The sequence below is a fragment of the Xyrauchen texanus genome, chromosome 2 (assembly GCF_025860055.1).
Source record: "Xyrauchen texanus isolate HMW12.3.18 chromosome 2, RBS_HiC_50CHRs, whole genome shotgun sequence".
Lineage (NCBI taxonomy): Eukaryota > Metazoa > Chordata > Actinopteri > Cypriniformes > Catostomidae > Xyrauchen > Xyrauchen texanus.
This window is the reverse complement of record NC_068277.1, coordinates 16,631,482-16,652,865: the sequence shown is the minus strand read 5'-3', so window position 1 is coordinate 16,652,865 and position 21,384 is coordinate 16,631,482. Positions and strand designations below refer to the sequence as shown.

At 36.1% G+C, this 21,384-nt stretch overlaps 2 protein-coding genes across 2 annotated transcripts; both read left to right on the top strand.

Annotated features, from left to right (window-relative positions):
• Window positions 1-348: 348 nt before the first annotated feature.
• Window positions 349-13,285, top strand: LOC127661464 (transcription factor E2F8-like). The gene is made up of 14 exons (XM_052152207.1): window positions 349-650; window positions 1,679-1,769; window positions 1,916-2,164; window positions 3,026-3,182; window positions 3,281-3,592; window positions 3,744-3,905; window positions 5,049-5,186; window positions 5,396-5,596; window positions 5,894-5,978; window positions 6,065-6,536; window positions 7,607-7,918; window positions 8,062-8,197; window positions 8,647-8,969; window positions 12,495-13,285. The coding sequence occupies exons 2-14, from the start codon at window positions 1,686-1,688 to the stop codon at window positions 12,642-12,644; spliced, it is 2,781 nt and encodes a 926-aa protein (XP_052008167.1). The 5' UTR covers window positions 349-650; window positions 1,679-1,685; the 3' UTR covers window positions 12,645-13,285.
• A 2,124-nt stretch (window positions 13,286-15,409) lies between these two features.
• On the top strand, window positions 15,410-21,341 carry LOC127659465 (cysteine and glycine-rich protein 3-like). The gene is made up of 6 exons (XM_052149309.1): window positions 15,410-15,496; window positions 16,427-16,558; window positions 18,887-19,055; window positions 19,711-19,843; window positions 20,304-20,397; window positions 21,047-21,341. The coding sequence occupies exons 2-6, from the start codon at window positions 16,447-16,449 to the stop codon at window positions 21,115-21,117; spliced, it is 579 nt and encodes a 192-aa protein (XP_052005269.1). The 5' UTR covers window positions 15,410-15,496; window positions 16,427-16,446; the 3' UTR covers window positions 21,118-21,341.
• The last annotated feature ends 43 nt before the right edge of the window (window positions 21,342-21,384 follow it).

Below are 21,384 nucleotides of genomic sequence, written 5' to 3'. Positions count from 1 at the left end.
ATATTACTATTATAATTAACATTTATTTTATATACATGTAAATGTTTTTCACGTTCACAAAAATTACGTTGACAATGTTTTTTTTTTTTTCAAGCTTATATATATATATATATATATATATATATATATATATATATATATATATATATATGTGTGTGTGTGTGTGTGTGTGTGTGTGTGTGTGTGTGTGTGTGTGTGTGTGTGTGTGTGTGTACACCCTGGAAAAAGTCTTGATCGGGTTTTTACCACCCAGCCCCACTGTTGTAGTCGTCGCCGTAAGTCTAACTCCTCCCCCAGCCTTGGTTCCTCCAGCGGTGATTGGTGGAGATACTTTCAGGGCGGGTCGTGATGTAGCGCGCTGTGTCCAGTATCTAGGCGGGATGAATGGTCAGACTGAACAAATCAACTTTTTACTATGTCGGTTGGTTGTGTCAAACTTTTCTTCAACTGTGCTTTGAAAGCAGCCACTTTCTTTACATTCATCCACGTCTACGTTAATTTGTCTTGCGCTAACACACGGGAAGTGTGTTCTATCCGATTTTCTCGGAGAAAGAGCTACAGAATTGCGTAATATTTGCCTATCTTACGGAAATACAAGCACATCTGGATTTGAGATGAGTAGTATGTGAAAGTGACACATCTTTGTTTGGGTAAGTATTGTTTATATTTTGTCATGTTGTGTAGTTTTAGTACATGTAGTGAAATGTAACGTATGGTTGGTAGGTAGCTGTAAGCTTGTGGACTTCCTGATTTCAAGCTTGTTTGACTTAAAACAAATACTATGTGGTTGGTTAAATTACTCGAAAGCAAACATTTCTCCGTTATTATGTATTTTATTGTAAGCAATAATATAAATTTAAGCCACACGACCAGATTGGCGGCTTTTTGGGGACTTGAACCCGCGCTAACTGACTATGAAACAACCAATTTGTGTGTTATAAACAAATATGACTGTATTCTTTCTCTAAATATAACCATATATTCTGATATAAGAAAATCTTTGAACAATTATTTGGTAATGGTTGTAAAAATTTTAATTATATAGCATGTAAGTAAATGTGAACAGTAGCTCCTATACAGGTTGGTACTCAGGTCAAATTAATGTGACATGAACTGTGCTGTTGAAAGTGGTTTAAGTAAATAGTGTATTAATATTAACCCTGCATTATACAAAATGTGTGATCATTAGATGTTTTAAACGCTTTTATCAGTTAGAAAGTTAGCCTAGCACGTTCCGGGTTGACTCGTTTGGGAGTCGAGATTCCGCACCAAGATTTCAAAAAGTGTGGGGCACGCGGGACTCTTTGAAGTCCCGCCTCCCAACGCCGCGCTCATTGGCCACTGTCCGTTGGGGGCGTGTTATTTTAGAAATTCTCCGTCAGGATTCGATGGAACGCTTGTCAGTTATCGCTAAGGGCACAAAATCAATACTGGAATTTTAAATCAAAATATATATATTTTTTTATTTATGCGGATTTCTGAAAATCTGTTAAATCACAACATTTAGTTTTAGTTAAGCCAGACGTTGATAAGAGTTACAGCTGGAAAATCTTCATGATGCTGTCTCCAAGATTGTATAATGCTGTAAAGAAACGGTAGGGCTCATTAATTCATTGTAAACAATATTGCAGATGGGAGTTAAATGTTGTAACGTTGCATTGTGTGTTTGATTCCTTAGGTGGAAGATGAACAGTACATTACCAGATGGTCATAAAGTGGTCAAGAAACCTTTAAACAGTCCAGTCAAGGCAAGATCAGCAAATGAAAATGTCAGTAATGTCTGTTTTGTTTAAACAAATGTCATTTTGTCTTACCAAATTAATAGGATGTGTTTACTATGAAGAACATACAGTACGGCAGTGTTGTTTCCTGAAATAGTGCAAACCTAATATCCAATGTGTTTTCTGTGAAATAGGGGCATGTTTTTGTGGAACCACAAACATCATTAAAAACCTCAGGGAAATCTACATCTGAAGCTGTGTTACTGGAGAGCCATAAGACCATGGGACCTCTGACAACACCCACTAAGGGCCATGAGGCACTATCAAGTGAACCCTGGACACCCACCTCCAACCTAAAGATGCTCATCAGTGCAGCCAGCCCTGAGATTCGTAACCGTGAGAAAGAATGCGCTGTGGACAGCAGTGAATCTGAAAACTCACAGGTATCAGTAAAAGTCAGCAGAAGAGATTTAATTACACTTAAATAAATCAGTACTACTTTCTGGGTGATGGCTACTGAAGCAACCTAGGGTAAAGAGTCTTGTTTAAGGATATAGTGGTCTATTTGGTAGTCCATCTGCAACCTAGATTAAAAGGAATAGTTCACCCAAAAATGAAAATTCTATCATTGTTGACTCACCCTCATGCCATCCCAAATGTGTATTACTTTCTTTCTTCTGCAGAACTTAAGTTAAGTTTTTAGAAAAATATTTCAGCTCTGTAGGTCCATACAATGCTAGTGAATGGTGACCAAAATTTTGAAGCTCCAAAAAGGACATAATGGCAGCATAAAAGTAATCCATAAGACTCCAGTGGTTTAATCCATATCTTCTGAAGCGATCCAGTTGGTTTTGGGTAAGAACATACCAAAATGTAAACCGTTTTTCTCTTTACATTTTGTCATTGCAGTCTCTAGGCACAATCACGATTCCAAGCTCGATTACACTTATTGGTGCTTGAGCTATAGGAAGTGTAATCGAGTTGGAAATCATGATCACCAAGAGGACTGTTGTCAAGATATACAGTGAAAAAATTTGGTCTGTTCTCACCCAAAACCAACTGGATCACTTCAGAAGACATTGATTTAACCACTGGAGTCTGATGGATAACTTTTATGCTGATGTTATCTCCTTTTTGGAGCTTTTGGATTACTGGTCAACATTCACTTGCATTGTATGGACCTGCATAGCTGATATATTCTTCTAAAAATCTTTGTTTGTACACACATCTGTATACACATCTTGGAAGGCACTGCTCATTTGCCTGTCCATGTGTTTAAATATTTGTTTTCCTTTGTCACACAGGAGCCTGAGCAAGGGGAGGAGGTAGAAAAGCTTCAAATAAGTCGTAAAGACAAAAGCCTGGGTTTGCTGTGTTTCAAATTTCTGGCAAGGTATCCAAACTACCCCAATCCTGCTGTAAACAATAACATCTGCCTTGACGATGTGGCAGCCGAACTGAGTAAGTTGCTCAAAACACAACTACAGTTAATTCAGTCATAATCAAATTATGTTTTGTTTGGTCAATCCTAATTGCTGCTATTGTCTCTACACTTTAAGATGTGGAACGTCGTCGCATCTATGATATCATGAATGTCCTTGAAAGTCTAAGCATGGTCAGCCGACTGGCTAAGAACTGCTACACCTGGCATGGGCGGGCAAAACTCGCACAGACACTTGCTGTACTCAGACGAGCTGGCAAAGAGAACCGCTATGAACAACTGTTGCAACAGATCCGTCAAAGGAGCTTAGAGCGAGAAGAGAGAGTTTTCGAATTGGACGGAGAGGAAAAGGAAAATGAAGAAATGTCCAGTTTTGATATGGATGGAGACTCTGGTCAAGCAGAGCTTTCAGGAACCGATCCTAAAGCAGGTGTGCGAATGTGACATTCTGGCTGGCCCTTTGCTTAAAGCAGTCATTTCCACTGAGTACTGTTGTATTACAAAAGATAGTAGAAAATACTTATTTTATGGTGTCTCTGAAGCACAGAACACAAATGTATTGACCTTGTCCTTTTCTGTAGCAGCAGCAAACAGTCGGAAGGACAAGTCTCTGAGAGTGATGAGTCAGAAGTTTGTCATGTTGTTCCTGGTGTCCAGCCCTCCTGTGGTTAGTCTAGAGATTGCTGCCAAGATCCTCATCGGAGAGGACCAGGTGGTGGATCAGGACAAAAACAAGTTCAAAAGTGAGTGCTGTTCTCACCATGATATGTATTAAAATTGTACCCAAAATAACACTTTGGAATTTGTACTTATGGTGACAGTGTTATGGAGATATTCATGGAGATATTATTTTATATGGTGGTTATAAATCAACTACAAACAAAGCATTAAGGGGATATTTCAACCAATTTTTTTTTAAATGTTCTCATTTATTCACCCTCATTCTATCCCAGGTGTGTAAGACTTTCTTTCTTCTGCTGAACACAAATTAAGATTTTTAAAAAATATCTCAGCTCTGTAGGTCCATACAATGCTAGTGAATGAGCACCAAAACTTTGAAGGTCTAAAAAAATGGTCTGCACTTATATAGCACCTTTTTAACCTTAACAGTATTCAAAGTGCTTTACACTGTGACTTATTCACCCATTCACACACACACATTTGTACACCAATGGTGGCAGAGCTGCCATGCAAGGTGCTAGCCTGCCATTGGGGTTCAGTGTCTTGCCCAAGGACGTGGAGTCGTGTGGGCTGGGATTCAAACCACCAACCCTGCGATTAATGGCCGAACCACTCTACTAACTCAGCCACAGCCACCCCTATAAATGCATCAAAAAAGTAATCCATAAGACTCCAGTTGTTAAATCTACATCTACTGAAGCAATATGATAAGTGTGGGTGAGAAACAGATCAATATTTAAGTCCTTTTTTACGATTTTGCTTTTGTTTACGGCAATTAGCATTCTTCATGCATATCACCACCTACTGGGCAGGGAGGAGAATTTATAGTAAAAAGTCTTAAATGTTGATCTTTTTCTCCCCCACACCTATCATATCACTTCTGAAGATATGCATTTAACAACTAGAGTCTTATGGATTACTTTAATGCGGCCTTTATGTATTTTTTGGAGCATCAAAATTCTGGTCACTTGCACTGTATGGACGTACAGAGCTGAGATATTCTTCTAAAAATCTTTGTTTGTGTTCAGCAGAAGAAAGTAAGTCATATGCATCTGGGATGTGTGAGAGAATTTTTGGATGAACTATCACTTTAAATACAGTTAATCTTTAAAAATGTATTTAAAGAACCTAAAAAAACAATAGTAATTAAAACACATCTGTATTTTTACGGAAAACCTTTTTTCTTCTTCTTTTTCTGTTGCCAGCTAAGATCCGCAGACTTTATGATATCGCAAATGTTTTGAGCAGCCTAGAGCTGATAAAGAAAGTGCACGTGACTGAGGATAGAGGTAGAAAACCTGCTTTCAAGTGGACCGGGCCAAATGACTTGCCATCTCCAAAGGGTTAGTGTTCCATACATCATTATAATCCTTTTCTCTTGTGTATGAAATTTGGCCTGATCATAATCAAAATTATTTTGCTTTAATCAATGTACTTTTAAAAAATACACTTCTCACTTGAGGTCCTCAGTCCTTTAACAAAACAAAAAAAATGTAGGTGGTAGTTTGTACCACTATTTAGTGTTTGTTTGTTTATACTTATTTTCTTACAGATCTAAAGATCTCCACTTCATCAGCATCAAGGCTTCTGGATTCTCGTTCCTCCATAGACAATTGTGCTAAAAATTTATTTTCCTCCCCTGGAACAAAACAAGGTTTCACCCGCCATCATTCCTTGGTCAAGCTGGTCAAGAGCATTCAGGATGACCGCAGAAAAATAAATTCTGCACCATCTAGTCCCAATAAAATGACAGGTGAACCAGTTTACAGTTTATTGTCGATGTACCTTTAAAGAACAGTGACATGGATGGTTAGATTTTATCTTTGTTCAATAACTACTATTTCATTTTATTCTTGTTTTCAACATATTTAGTTGTATATTGTGCAGTACTAATACAAAAACATTAACATTAAATACAAATGTTGTTTTAAAACCAAAATGGACCTGAAAGAGCACAAAGCACTCAGCATTAGCAATTTAAAGTCAAAACATAACTAGATTTATTTTATTGTACTGCAAAAACTAAACGTTTTTACACTGAATACTTAAGGTGATTCTGCAAATGGTGTGTTCTGTGCAAGTAAAATGGCCCACCTTGCTGCCATCTGCAAAAGTCAACTAGATGAGCAGTCCATGTAAGTAAACTTGTGTTCCTTTAAAAAAAGATGAAAGGAAAATTAAGTACCTATTTGAGTGATCAACACTATTGTATTGATTACAGGGACATCCAAAGGCAATCTAAGAGGGAGGTGGCAGAATCACAGAATGGAAGCCCTTCAGTATCGTCTGTACTATCTGAATCCACACCTGCTTATGAACATCAGCATAATGGGCCTTCGGGGATGCAGATCCCATTTCTGCCTGTAGGGGCAATCTCATACCATCCTACCAAGTGCACCCCCGTCATCCCTGTTCTGATACCTCAGCCCCAGACAGGCGGATCATATGCTGTTTACATGCACTCCACCTCTCTTAGACCACCACCCAACAGCCTAGCCGTTCGCTCAATGACATTTGAGAGCCCAGGGAGCACAAACACAAAAACATCACCCCCTACCGTGAGTAGTGCTGACCAAACCCTCTACCCATCATCACATGACCAAGAACCAACGAGTCCCTCAAACCTTAAACGAGCATTTGAAGAAAATGGCTTAGAGGGGAGTCCATCCAAAGTCCAACGGACAGAGCCAAAGGTAAGTTTATGTTAATTATTTGTATAAGAATTTATAACAAATGTAAAGGTAAACCTGTTGAACTAAACATTGAAAGACATTGAAAGGGGTGGTAGAAATGTTTGTAGAACCTGTTTGCGTACAATCATTATTTTTGCAAATAATTTTTGGCAGCATAGAAATTATACACTTTACTTTGAACATATTAAAGTCCTTCAATTGAAAAATAAGTAATCTTTTGAACCGGCATTTAAGGCAGATTGCTATTTTACAGTTTGCCCAAACAAATTGTCAGAAATTAATTTAATCCGGGTGTGAAATTGACACCCACCAAATATCTACTTTTTGTGCAGCAGGGGGTAGTTTTGCTTATCTAACAGCCAGTGTGAGATGTACGCTCACTGAACACTATATTAGGAACACCTGTACAACTACTTATTCATGCGATTATAATCAGCCAATCATGTGGCAGCAGTGCAATGCTTAAACTCATGCAGATAGGGGTCAGGAGCTTCAGTTAATTTTCACATCAACCATCAGAATGGGCAAAAAATGTGATCTCAGTGATTTCGACCGTGGATTGATTGTTGGTGTCAGACGGGCTGGTTTGAGTGTTTCTGTAACTGCTGATCTCCTGGTATTTTTATGACCAACAATCTCTAGACTTTACACAGAGCGGGACCAAAAACATTCAGTAAGCAGCAGTTCTGCGGATGGAAACATCTTGTTGATTAGAGAGGTCAACAAAGAATGGCCAGACTGGCTTGAGCTGACAGAAAGGCTACGGTAACTCAGATAACCACTCTGTACAAGTGAGCCGAATAGCATCTCAGAATGTACAACACGTCGAACCTTGAGGTGGATGGGCTAAAATGGCAAGACCTCGTCAGGCACTTTATTAGGACCATTATATTCCTAATAAAGTGCTTATTGAGTGTATATATAGTGATTTGTGTTTTATAGTTGAATTGGAAATATAAAAACAACAGTTTCATTTGGGCAAAACATTTTTTTCCACCCTGAACTTCTTAGCTATGCATTTTATAGTCTAGCAGCCAGGTTGACCCTTTCTGCTGTTTTATCATTTATAGAACGCTTCTCCAAAGCTGTGTGAGATTCTCCAAGCGCGCCTGATGGCCCGAAGAGGTGCTTTTCTCTCTAACCGACCATCCCAGAGAGCTCTGCATCTGGAGTTCTCCAAACCCTCTGAGAACCATTCTTCCTCGTTGCCCGCCAGCGCAGCACCTCTGGAGCACAGCGTGGAGACCTTCCTGGAAGAGGAGGACAAGGTTCACACCTCAGACAATGAGACAGGACTGACCCCTGTCAGAACAGCACAATCACAGGTCCAGAAGGTCAGCGTTCCATTGCAGGATGTGGTGCTGCCATCTGGACCCATAGAGGTACGAATAGCACAGCATGTACTTGAATTCAGAAAAACTCTACAGCACCATGTCCAATTAATCTTTTGAATCCTTAGGTAACTTGGTGGTTTTGATTTGCATGTTTTTTATAATCTTGGCTTTAATTCTTGTTTGTTTCTCAGACTTTGATCCCTGCAGGTTTTTTGATTCCAATCTCCCAGCAGTCTCTTGTGAGCTTCAGAGATGTGCAGTGCTCCACTGGAGAGAGCTCCAAAGCCTCCACTCCAACTTATAATGTTTACCAGACCCCAACAGCAGGTATGCTAGTGTCCATTTTGCTTGCTGCCCATTAAGTCTCAAATCAGTAACTTATTATGTTTAATTTAATTTAGAATCCTGTTTATGTTGATATCTACCCATGTAGCCCAAGAAGTATGCAACCTGGACAGTGTCATCTTTGCTCATAGGCAAATCTTTTGAGCCACTCACCTAGGCCATAAATGCTAAACTTTAAGTATTAACTATTTGACACTGTTTAGAGCCCTCCAAACAATCAGTCACTGGCAAAACTTCTATTATAATATAATGAAACGTTTACAATTCATACTTTGTTAGACTAAAACAACTTTTTAATGGGCGTCAATGGAGAAACAAATGTTTTGCCAGCATAACATCTCTTCCTCACTCTTTATTTCCATTTAGATCTATTTGTTTAAAGCCTTTTCTGTAATGAGCTGAACGATTACCCATATTTTGTTCGTTCATAGGTTCCAGACCCAATCTTCCTCAAGAAGTCACTCCCACCCGCCTCCCTCTCCATCGGATACCCACCGTCTCTCCTTTCTCTTCTCATGGCCATCGTATCCACAGCCCCAGTCCTACCATTCTCAATTTCACCCTGCAGAACCTAGGTCTTATCCCTGGCACCACCGCACAAAACTCTATTACAGAGCGGGCCAGCTCTTTGGCATCCCCTAACCTAGGCCTGCCACCACGGGGCATGATATTTGTGAAGCCCCTCTCTCCTGCTCAAGCTCTGCAACCAGCCTCAATACAAGGGCAGCCCATCTCCTTCATCAGCATACCCCAGGTAAGACCACTGTAAATGCTAAGGATGCGCTAATACTGTATGTAAAATTGGTAGCATAATGATAATTATAAAATGGATAGTTCTGGTCCTGGATACTGAATGGTCAACAGCCTTGCTTTATTCATGATAAATTGCAGCTCTGAGCGCTTCACGGATCTTCTATTTGTATCACTCCACATCACCCATAGCAGGGTATCCGCAGGTCCTTAAAAAGTCTTACATTTACTTCTTAAATTTTAAGGACATAAAAAGTCTTTAATAAATTACATGAAGTCTTAAATTTCAGTTGCTGAGGTCTTAAATGTTGGGGCGTGAATAGAGGAGACGATTAAAACAAAATAATCTCTCTCGTGCTGACACTTAAGTTTAGTGTGAGCACATGCAGGGAAGCGCATTTTTACTGAACTTACGATGTTAGACATGTATAAACCTGTGAATCTGAAATGCAAATAGCGTTATTCTGCATCTGTAAGACACTATCACTCCTGCTTATAATCGACAAAACTGTCAGCATTGCAATTTGCAAGCGTGCAATGTTGGAGCGGTCTTTTGATGCCTTTAAATTGTGGCGCTTCCTTTTTTAAATCACCTTTGACAATAATTGTAAAGCTAACAGAACTACTCAGCTGCAGAATTACACCTGTTAAATCTCTCATCTCCATCTTTCTAGAGCTCCATCTGACATATGCAGGTATTTTCTCTGCCATCTGAATCAGTCCATTTAAAAACATTTCTACTAATATACAAAACAATAATAATATAATTATATAAATATAATTGTGGCACCAGTGTAAAGCAGTTCAATGGAAAGGAGGAGGCGAGAACCGGCTTGTAAATATAAATAATATTTTAATAATAAACTTAAACAAAAGACAACAACACACACACACACGACGGACATGTTCGTAAAGGATCTCTCTCTCCCACACAATCCTCTGCAGTCTATTCCTAGGCTTGATTAGCCTAATAAGGGACCGGGTATGTAGAATAACGACCCGGCTCCGCCCTGCCACAATAATATACATAATATATTGTATCTATATTTAATATTTGTATATAATCTGTTTTCAATATACATTATAACTAATTATGCAGCACAGTTCTCTTTCATTATTTAATCTGTTAACATTTTCAATACGTCTTGTCAAATTTAAATGGCTATTTTTGAAGGTAACTTGACAGGTTTTTACTTTTACTTGAGATAATTCACATAAAAATTTTAATTGTCAATTGTCTTACCTTCATGCTGTTACAAACCTGTAAGACTTTCTTAAAGGAGATACTAGGAAGTTTCAATCACCATTCACTTTCATTGAATGAAAAAAAGATGCAGTGACAGTGAATGAGACTCAAACGGTTTGCTTAACATCTCCTTTTTTTTGTTCCATGGCAGAGAACAATTCATACAGACTCAGGGGTGAGCAGTGATGACAGAATGAACTGCCGTTTAACTACCTGTTAAAGTATTTGTTAAATGTATCTGCCAAGAAAAAATATATACGTTTTATTCATTACATGCTAGAGTCTAGCTGATATGGCCTGTGGGCCATATGTTGCCCATGTCTGTGCTAGACCTTATTCACAGCAGTGCCATATTTCATTTTAACGAGAATGACAACGAGGCTGTGAGGGATAGACGTACAGTCTCTTCGATGAGATGTACTGCAGTTTAATGTGTTTTTATATCATTCCGTGTACAAAACATTGAAAAAAAATGTTTTTCAAGGACACTCAGTAGACAAAAAACTCCAGACAGACAACATGAGTTGTGAAAAATCATATCTAGGAGCTGTTTACATCTTTATACCTTGCATGCCATTGAAGAGATGGTCTCTCCTAAACAGCTTAGTTTCCATTCCCATTAAAAATCAAACATCAAACAAACTGTGAATAAGGTCTATAGACCCAATCCTCTTGTTTTACAAAGTGTCAACACATGTGCAGTGTGGTGGCAGAATGCCCGCTGACTGTTGTGTTAGATTTGACAGATTAGATGATAAACGAAAGTATGACACAGAAGCATCTTAAATACAAGCATATTCTTAGCGATACAATTACTATAATGAATTGAGTTAATAACAAACATGTAATCATGTACGCTTAAATATTTGCTGCAAATTTGTGAGTTGAAATTATCTCCTCAGTCCAGTCAGCTCTGTTGATGGCTTGAAGATTATGTGCAAAATGACAAAGACCAAACTTCAATAATATATTCAAATATTTAGAAAAATCTATAAACATTTATTAATGTAAACGTGTTTTAACTAGAGCTGTCACGATTATCAAATTTGGCTGACGGTAAGTTGTCAAAAAAAATTAAAATTGTGATTATGATGATTACCGGTAATTGTCAGTTTTAGGGCTTTCGTGATTATGAAGAATAATTGATTTATCCATCTTAAGAAGAATTTATTTGTATTTAACTTGAAATCATATAATAAAATAGGGCTATAACATTTCCTTTAAAGCTTTAAATACTAACTAATTATATTTTAAATATCAAACTATTTCCAATATGTCTCTTGTTGGAGACAAAAAAACTTAAGTCTTGTTCCATTTTACATTTCCACTGTTTTTTATTTTTTTAGAACCCAGCCTATTATACAGTATACTGTCTTCACTTTCACAAGTTATTTTAGTGATTTATCCCACCATTTCTCATTAAGGAATACATTTGAGATTATGTTTGTTTTTCAAAATATTTGTGTATTTGTTTTCTTCAATTTATCATCTCCACAGAAATAGCGTAAGCAGGCATGTCCTGTCTGTCACTGCATGCAGCGGCCATAAACATTTGCCTCTATCAGTATCCTTACCAATATTTTTGCGGGAGTTTGCTGCAAAACTCTGAAGACAGCACGTGCCTAAGAGCACTTCAAGAGTGGTTAAAGGGATAGTTCACCCAAAATTATAAATTCTCTCATCATTAACTCACCCTCTCGCCATCCCAGATGTGGATGACTTTCTTTCTTTTGCTGAACACAAACAAAGATTTTTAGAAGAATATTTCAGCTCTGTAGGTCCATACAATGCAAGTGAATGGTGACCAGAAATTTGAAGGTCCAAAAAGTACAGAAAGGCAGCATAAAAGTAATCCATAGGACTCCTGGAGTTAAATGCATATCTTCAGAGACTATATGAAAGTAGAATGCGAATTGTCAAAAACAAAAGAAGAATGTGGAAGTGAAAGTGAAATTGGAGATTTTTTGTATTGTGTAAAAATTACTTAAATATTGATCTTTTTCTCACCCACACCTACAAAACAATCCACTAAAGGCATTCACTGATATAGAACTTCTGACAGATGGCAATAATTATTTTTGTGAAAGGCAGATAACCAATATGATGTAAATCTTGATGTCTAGATTCATTACATTTATCTATAGTCTCACATGGGTGAAGTGAAATCAGGCATCAAAGTAATACTGTATAATGTAGACAGAATTGATAACTATTTTCTTCCAAAGCCAGGCATAGAAACTGTTTAAATTGAAATAATTTGCATATTTGTTCTCTTTATTCCAGGCTTTAGTAACCACACCCAAAGGCAGTCAACCTCTCCAGCAGAGTTTCTTCCACACCCCGGTCTCCTTCTCTACTGTAACCAACAACACAGTACCAAGAAATATCTACATCCCTCAGAGAAAGCTTGATGTAAGTTCAGAAGATACCTGAGTAGATGACTGAGGACAACTACACCTGCAGACCTAATGCTGCTAAAAACAGTTTGTCTGTTTGAGCCATTATGTGTTTATCTTTTGATCATTGTTTTTATGTTTTTGCCTTTTTATTATTTTACTTTAGGGTCTGCATTAACGTCTTGTGTATTTGTGGTTCTCAATGCTTTTCATGGTGCTGAGACTTTGAGGAAGCCAGGACAGCATGCAAACATGGTGCTACTCTTTAACAGGAAGGCAGTTGAGGGTTTATCGTGGAAAAAAATAAAAGCACAATCGAGGTGGCCTTTTTAAATGAGTTATTGCCTAAAAAATGCTGTAAATGGATGGTTACAAAAGAATGAATGAACAATGCATGGTGCAAAGATTTGTATTAAATGTTAACAGGAAATCTAATTTCAGGGCTTCTAGGAATTGCCAAACCTTTAAATGTTTATAAGTGCCACAGAATATTAAATTGACATAATTTGGCATTATGTTAAAATATATTAATTTGTGAGAATGTTGTTAGATTGAGGGTGTTATGAAATGTTGTAGATGTATTTTATGTTAATGAAATTTAGTAATATTAAAATCTGCACATCATTTATATGAGCTGTCTCCTGTACAATGTGGTTTCTTTGTAATAAAGATAAATTAATGTGCACTAAATATGCATTTACTTTTGTCTGTCACTGTTTTCTATTTACTGTTAATGGCATAAATAAGGAAATTACCCTCCCCTGATTTTCAAATCATCTATTCCCTAAAATTTCCTAATATTCCCAAATAAAACAGCACTAGCATTGAGAAGTCTGATTAGTTAACGATTTGGTTTGTTCCAATGAACCGGTTCAAACTGGATTAATTTGAGTCGTTTAGGAGTCACCATTGTTGTAAAATAAATACAATACCGATGTAAAATTTTGTATTACTGTAATATGAAACCCACCTTACTTCTATCCCTAAAGTTCTACTTAACATGTAAGTAACTGACAAAAGTTTTGCATGTTGTTTCAAAAGAACGATTAAAATATTAATCAAACGATATGCTTGAGCTGTGGCCCGGCTACTATCTTATGCTGACGCATAACATTTATCGTCTTCCTATGGAATAGTTGTTTTTTTTTTAATATAATGAAATTAATGGTAAATATATATATATATATATATATTTAAACCACTGGAGTCATATGCTGCCTTTATATGCTTTTTGGACCTTCAGTAATCTGATCATCATTCACTTGCATTGTACGGACCTGCAGAGCTGAGATATTTTTCCAAAAATCTTTATTTGTGTTCAGCAAAAGAAAGAAAGCCATGCATATCTGGGAAGGCATGAGGGTGAGTTAATATTTTGGGGTGAACTATCTCTTTAAGAGTTCATTCATACAGAAATGTTGATTTAAGCCATTAACTGATTATGCAGCAAACGTTTTCGAATACACCCTACATCACTCCAGGTAGGTTGAAAATGGATTGTTTATAAATCACTTTCATGTGTGGAAGAGAACAGTGTAAACATTCTTCCATCTCCTTACAGGAGCAGTGTTGGGTGTAATGCATTACTAAGTAATGAATTACTGTAATTTAATGACTTTCATTTGAGGGATTACTCTTAATTTTTCAGTAATTTAATTACAGTTACTAATGATGTAATTGTGTTAAACACTGTATAGACTATAGAACAATATATAAAACAATAGTGAGTTTAAAATCTAATTTTACGTCTAATGCTAAAATTTATGTTTTCTAATGAATGCAGCCCCTTTGAATTCTTTGGCCAGTTCATGAATAATTTATTTGATTTTATATTATTTATTTGAAAGAATTAAAAGTAAAATTTCATGTCTATCCTTGTATTTTCCATCTGCACAAGGTTGATAAGGGTTTTAATTAGTAATAAGTAATGCAATTACTTTTCAGACAGTGTAATTAGTACAATAATCTAATTACATTGTAGAAGATGTAATTTGTAGTTAGTAATTAAAAACTTTTTTAGAGTAACTTTCCCAACTTTGTACAGGAGGTGTGGAATGACAGTGAGTGTTGATAGAATTTTCCTTTTTATTGGAAATTATGTACTTGCTTGTGCAGGCACATCCCTTTGGGTAATCATCTAAAACTTGATTTAATTTTCAATCAGTATAATTAAATTTGCCATTGTTTTCCTGTCAAATTATTATAATGTATTTCTCTGACCAAATAAAACCAAGTTTATATAGCATTGATTCTGTTTGGGCTGTATTTAACCAATCAAAAACACACTAAACAATAAAACAAAATAAACAATTGGCTGAAGTATACTTCTATAATGTGTACACAAACAGAGAGTCATGTCATGTGAATATCAATTGCATTTATTCATGTTTTATATCTGTGATATCTGAGGGTGCAAATATATGTCAAATAAATAACATATAAAAGATAAGATTAGGAAGTCTTTAACCAAAATCATTGCATGGTTAAGTTGATCTTAGAGACCATTGGCGCCAATGATTTAGGCTAATTAGGCTGACAATGCTTTTGGGAAATGCTGCCCTGATATGGCCTGTGGCCTGTTAAAATGACAGAGCATAAGAGTTAATCTCACTGGAACAATGAAGCATTTTAAGAGCTAAACAAATGTTTTGGTGCTTGTAGTATAACCCACCTCTGGATTGAATATCACTGTAATTGCATTTCATTTGTGTACTGTCAGCAGATAATTTAAGAGCATGGCTTCATTTAAGTGTCAGCACACCCCCCTGCTCCTTTCCAGTATATAAAGACTGCTCAAAGAGGGTCAAAAATGGACATTGTCAGGCACCCTGAGCTTCACAGAGGTGAAACTATTATTTTCAGAAGATGCCTTACATAACCCTAGACTAAGTAAGTAGAATATAAACCTTTACAATTGAATGTCTTTCCATGGCTTGCTAATATGTTATTTATTGCATTTGCAAATATTTTTCATATTAGTGTTTGTTGAAATAAGCCTATTATAAAGATATTCTTGAAGAATTCATCAGGATTTTAATGTTGTGAAATAGAGAATGTGAAGTTTTATTTGAGTAACGATGATTGGGTAACACCTCTAATAAGTTTAAAATTGTATAATGTTATTAACAAATCAATCATTATTGTACATTCAAATAGTAAAATAATTCACAAAACATTGATTTATATATTCATATATATTCTTAGCGACATATAATGTTTGTAAATCAATGATTAACGGAAGTATTATATATCATACAAGTTTCATCCTTTATGTGAAAGTGTTACTAATTATTGTTATTTAACTATTAGTCTTGACATTGTTATGCCTTATTTTATTCGTACAAAATAGAGATCAGCAAATTAATTTAAACATATACAAAGAATATAATAACAACATGATAGAGGAAGTTTTTACTGTATTTAGATTATTTTAGTGAGTTCTACAGAGCAGACACTTATATACTTGCATACTTTTAACCCAGCAGCATCGGCATCAATAAAATATCTATTTCTGGACCCTTATCATTACATTCCACACTAGTGAGGTAATCCTCTGCCTGCTCAAAGAGAAGAGATAGAAAGAGATTAAAATGACTCATTACTTTAGGATTCATCTATTTTTATATCTGACCATAAGATATCACATAAAGTTGGCATTTCTCATAAGAATTTAAAGAATTTGAAAGATAAATGGGAGGTTGCATTCCACAGTAAGCATTGTTAATTAGCTAATTCTTACACTCATCACCTCGGGTCAATGTCTTTGGCATATTGGCATCTATAACCTAACTGTCTTTCTCCCATCACTGTAAAATTCAGATTCATTTCCCCAGCCAAGGATGCCAAATTGGGGTGGAGGAGCCAAATGTGCAGCCTGTGAGAAGACGGTTTACCATGCAGAGGAAATACAGTGCAATAGCCGGAGCTTCCACAAAACCTGCTTTATTTGCAGTAAGTCTGCAAGAGGTTTCGGGTATTAATGAGGAGCATGACAGTGAAAGAAACACCATTTGCTCAGGCATTGGGCAGTGTGTTGAAAATGTGTTACTATATATTGAAATGAATATTAACCAAGATTAATAAATGCTGTAAAATGATTGTTCATTGTTAGTTCATGTTAACTAATGTAATTAAGTTATGTTAACAAATGGAAGCTTATTGCAGTGCTTCCGAGATTTTTAACTAGATATGTTTTAGAATTATTCATTCATGCCAGAACACAACAGAACATGAACTGAATGGTGTTTAAAAAAAAAAAAAAAGAAAGAAAAATCTGTCAATAACCTGATGTTTACCAAACATTTAAATTTTATCTGGAGTAACCAAACATTTACATTTTCTTTCCAGTGGGAGCATTATTATATTTGGTTTAGATTAGAGTCAGCATCAAATCAAAATTTACCTGATTTACTTAATACAGGTATGTGGTCTCTGTAATATTTCATCAGAATCACTTAGTAGCACACTTTCCATTTCCCCTTTCTCTCTTCACTTTCCAATCACGAAAGGGGCATAATATAAAAAAAAAATAAAATAATAATAATACATGAGCCTAATGAACTTTGACACCAGCCATATGGTACCCAGTCCACAAATTCAAAATGCCACCAAAAGCAAGTTTTAGCAGTACAAATGTTGCTCCAGTCATCAAACCTCTTTCAGTAATACATCATTAATTCTTTAAGGGCTGGGCCACGCCAAGAGGGTGATGATAGTTTGTTTAAGACTGGTAACACTCTGGTTGTGTTAACACCCCTGCAGTTAGCTGCCAATCTGGGGCCTCTTTCCATCTGCTGTAGATGGCATAGGGCAAAAGTGCTTTGGTCTCCAAGAGCCTCTTGTCCATCCAGCCCAAAATTAGACTCAAAGCTTAGCTCCCATGAGCCTCTTGAGCTGCTCTGGCTGACAGTGGAGCAGCTGGCAGACACAGACAGGAGATGACAGCCCTCTGGAGGAGCTGTGAGATCATAGCCCAACTCTAGACTCTCTTTATCTCTTGCGGTAGATTAAAGTCTTTGTGCACCTTATAAATATAAATATAAAAGAGCAAAGTCATTTTTGTTAAATGTTTCCAGGTCAGTAGGCAGTGGACTTTGACTCTGTACTGACACCTATTCATTTGAATAAAAAACAAAACTTTTCATCTACAGATGGCATTGTAGAACCCCCCTTTTATTTTCACCCATGGTTAATCTTTTTTGTTTGCCAATGAAAGTGCTGACAATAGGGGGTTAACCAAGTGAGAAGTATTCTTTTGGACATGTAATCTCAGCATCACATGTCTCAAATTTTTCATCTTTTTCTCACCTGGCTATTTGATTGGACAGCCAAATAAGTACCATTTTTACACAAACTTGGATAAAAAATGGAAAAGAAATTATTTCGATGATGATAACTGGATGGCATTCACAGAATTAAACATGCTTATAATGATGTCATGTGACAAAAAGTGTTACTTAAAAAATAGTAATCCACAACAAATTACTAATTATTTCTCTAAAAATTGTAATCACATTACTTTACAAATTACTTAATTGGAAAAAATAATCACACTACTAATTACTTTACTTTTACTAAAATTCTAAATAACATCTATCCCCCTTGTTTATTGTTTCAATTCAAACACTTAGCACCTCACATTTCTCCTTCACAATGACTCGTTATGGGGCCATAATTCATGTATATTTGCATAAATAATATATTTGAAATCATAAGCATAACCCTATAATGTACTTAAAGTAATTCAATTAATTGAGAGTCAGTAACTGTAATCTGATTACAAGATTTTAAGAAATTTCACTACAGTACTTTGTTTTACTAAACAGTACTTAGATTGCAGTAATTACTTTGTGACAAAATATGTAGCATTCTGCTACATGCTTGAAGTATTTATGGTTGTATCATGTGTACATACTACTTTAGAAAAAATAGTAGGAAGTATACAATAAGTATGCCCAGTATGCCGTATAATAAGCAGTAGGCCAGTATTACATTTTGAACAGCTACATGCTCTTTCAAATGTATTATTATTATCCTTTTTTAATGTGGGAAAAAGTACTTTACATTAAATAAAATGTATTTAATCAAAGGACAAATCTTGAGCAAGCAGTTAATTGGGGATTTTAATTTGCATAGAGGCTAATTTATAATGAATATGATTTACTGTTGCCATGTCAATTTCTTATGAATATTTATTCCTTATGGAAAAACTATGGGATTGTTTAAAATCATTTCACTCAGTCATATTTTTAAAGAGTCAAAACTGTTTCTATTTTGTAGTGGTTTGTCATAAAGGTCTGGACAGCACAACAGTTGCAGCACATGAGTCTGAGGTTTACTGCAAATCCTGCTACGGCAAGAAATATGGTCCGAAAGGCTATGGGTACGGTCAGGGTGCTGGAGCATTGAGCTCTGACCCGGTGGATAATGAAGAACTCAAGCCTCAAGAGTATGTCACAGAGAAAGTACCAGTGACATATTCTAAGACAATATAATAACCATTTCATGCTTATTCTACAATTCTAATTCTACAAACAATACCCCATAATGACAATGTGAAAGAAGTTTGTTTAAATCTAAAAATAAAAAACGAGAAAATCACATGTACATAAGTAGTCAGCCTTTGCCACAACACTCAAAATTTAGCCCAGGTGCATCCTGTTTCCACTGATCATCCTTGAGATGAATAAACTTCTTTCACGCTGTCATTATGGGGTATTGTTTGTAGAATTGTGAGGAAAATAATGAATTTAATCCATTTTGGAATAAGGCTGTAACATAACATAAAAAGTTAAGCGCTGTGAATACTTTCTTTCTTTCTATATAATATTCTGTATATATTTGTTGAAATTACACACAAAAACATTTCTTTCATATAATAAGAAATCAAAACCACTATGGTGAATACATTATTTGAGATGAGTAACTATTAAATAAAACAATTATTTTAGTTCAAACCATTTTGACCATTCAAACATTAGCACTTCAAAAATAAATTTTTCTATTGATCAAATTGATGATTGAGCTTTAGTATGAACACAGCCATGTGTTTATGATGTTGTTGGTTTATTGCTGTTTTGTGAAAGTTTTGTGTTTTTTTGAAGGCCCAAACCACCTCGTCCCTCATCCACTAACTCAAACCCAAACAAGTTTGCACAGACGTTTGGGAGCACAGATCGTTGTCCACGCTGTTCAAAAGCTGTATATGCAGCAGAGAAGATCATGGGTGCTGGAAAGGTAACAACTACACCCAGAGAGTTTGGCAACAAGAAAATCCCTACTTTGAAATTATTCATCATATTAATATTAAAGAAACCGACCCCAGTTAAGCTGCACATCTCAAATTATATTGTTGCACAAATGGGGTACAAAGTAGTTTCTAAAAAAGAGGATCTTAGGGGGGATTCTGCCCATAGACATCCAGTCTTTTTGGGGAAGCCCCACCCTTCCCCCATGTTTTGTGGAATATCTCAGCCTCTGAATGGACTATAAACGTGATACTGATGTCAGTTGAACGCAATGAACCTCTTTTCGTAGGCCTATTCGTAGGATGACATTAAACACTCAATAAAACAGATTTTAAGAGAGTACTGTTCTCATTCTCAGCACTCCTGCAATATGCTACTGTCACACATGCTGTGTAAAGCGTATTTCACTACAGTGATTTATCAATCTGTTACTGGTTCTGATTCAACAGGCCTGGCACAAAACCTGCTTCCGCTGTTTATTGTGTGGAAAAAGCCTTGAATCCACCACAGTGACCGATAAAGATGGAGAGCTGTACTGCAAAGGTACCATCAATCACATCAGACTATGCCACCTCAATGCAAAGTCTCAAAAATATAACTTAACCAATTGATAGACTGTCTGTTTCAGATAGGCCTATTCATTGCTTACTTGTTTACTGCCTTTAAAGTCCACCTAATGCAATCAATAGCTCAAATACTGTACTAGTGATTAAAGTCTAAATGATGCTCATTAAATGCACTGGATCTAATGGAAGCAACCCGCTGACTGCATCTGATCGTGCCAACACCAATTAGCATTAATAATTAAGATGTGGGGGATAAAGAGTCATCTATATTCAGGTTTCCCACACCTTTTGACCCATGAATTTCTAAATGTTCCTTATTACTGGATGAATATAATTTATAGAGATTGCTCTCAAAAAGAGAATGATTTATTTTAGAGCCGAGCATAACTGGAAAATATATATATTCAGTATAGACATTTCTATGACTTTAAAAGCTTACCAGGCCTGAAAATCACAATTTTAATGTTCCCAGATATTTTCAGGTATATAGTACATGACCATGGGTACCTTAAGATGCTGAAATATTTACTAGTCAAACTTTAGTCGATTGTAATTTATTTATTTGTAGATTTGAAAGACAACATTTGAAACATATTTCATTGACCTGTTTCTATCATTCTTTTCAGTTTGCTATGCCAAAAACTTTGGTCCAAAGGGGCGAGGCTTGGGGAACCCAGGAGTGGTCGAGGAAGGTTAATGACAAGTTTAGACCAGCATGGGCATTGTTCACTAGCTGATGTTTTGTACTTAAACTTGTTCTACTGGTGATGCTTTGCACTGAGTAATGCATACAACTTATATATTAATAATAGTGTATATTAATTCAGTCTATTGTAACTTTACATCTTATGTCATAGCATAAAAGCATAATGATGACATTAAGGATTGTATATGTGATTAAAGACAATGGACCATCTGAAATGGGTGTAATAGTTTTGTTTTAAAGGACGACCCTGAAGGCATT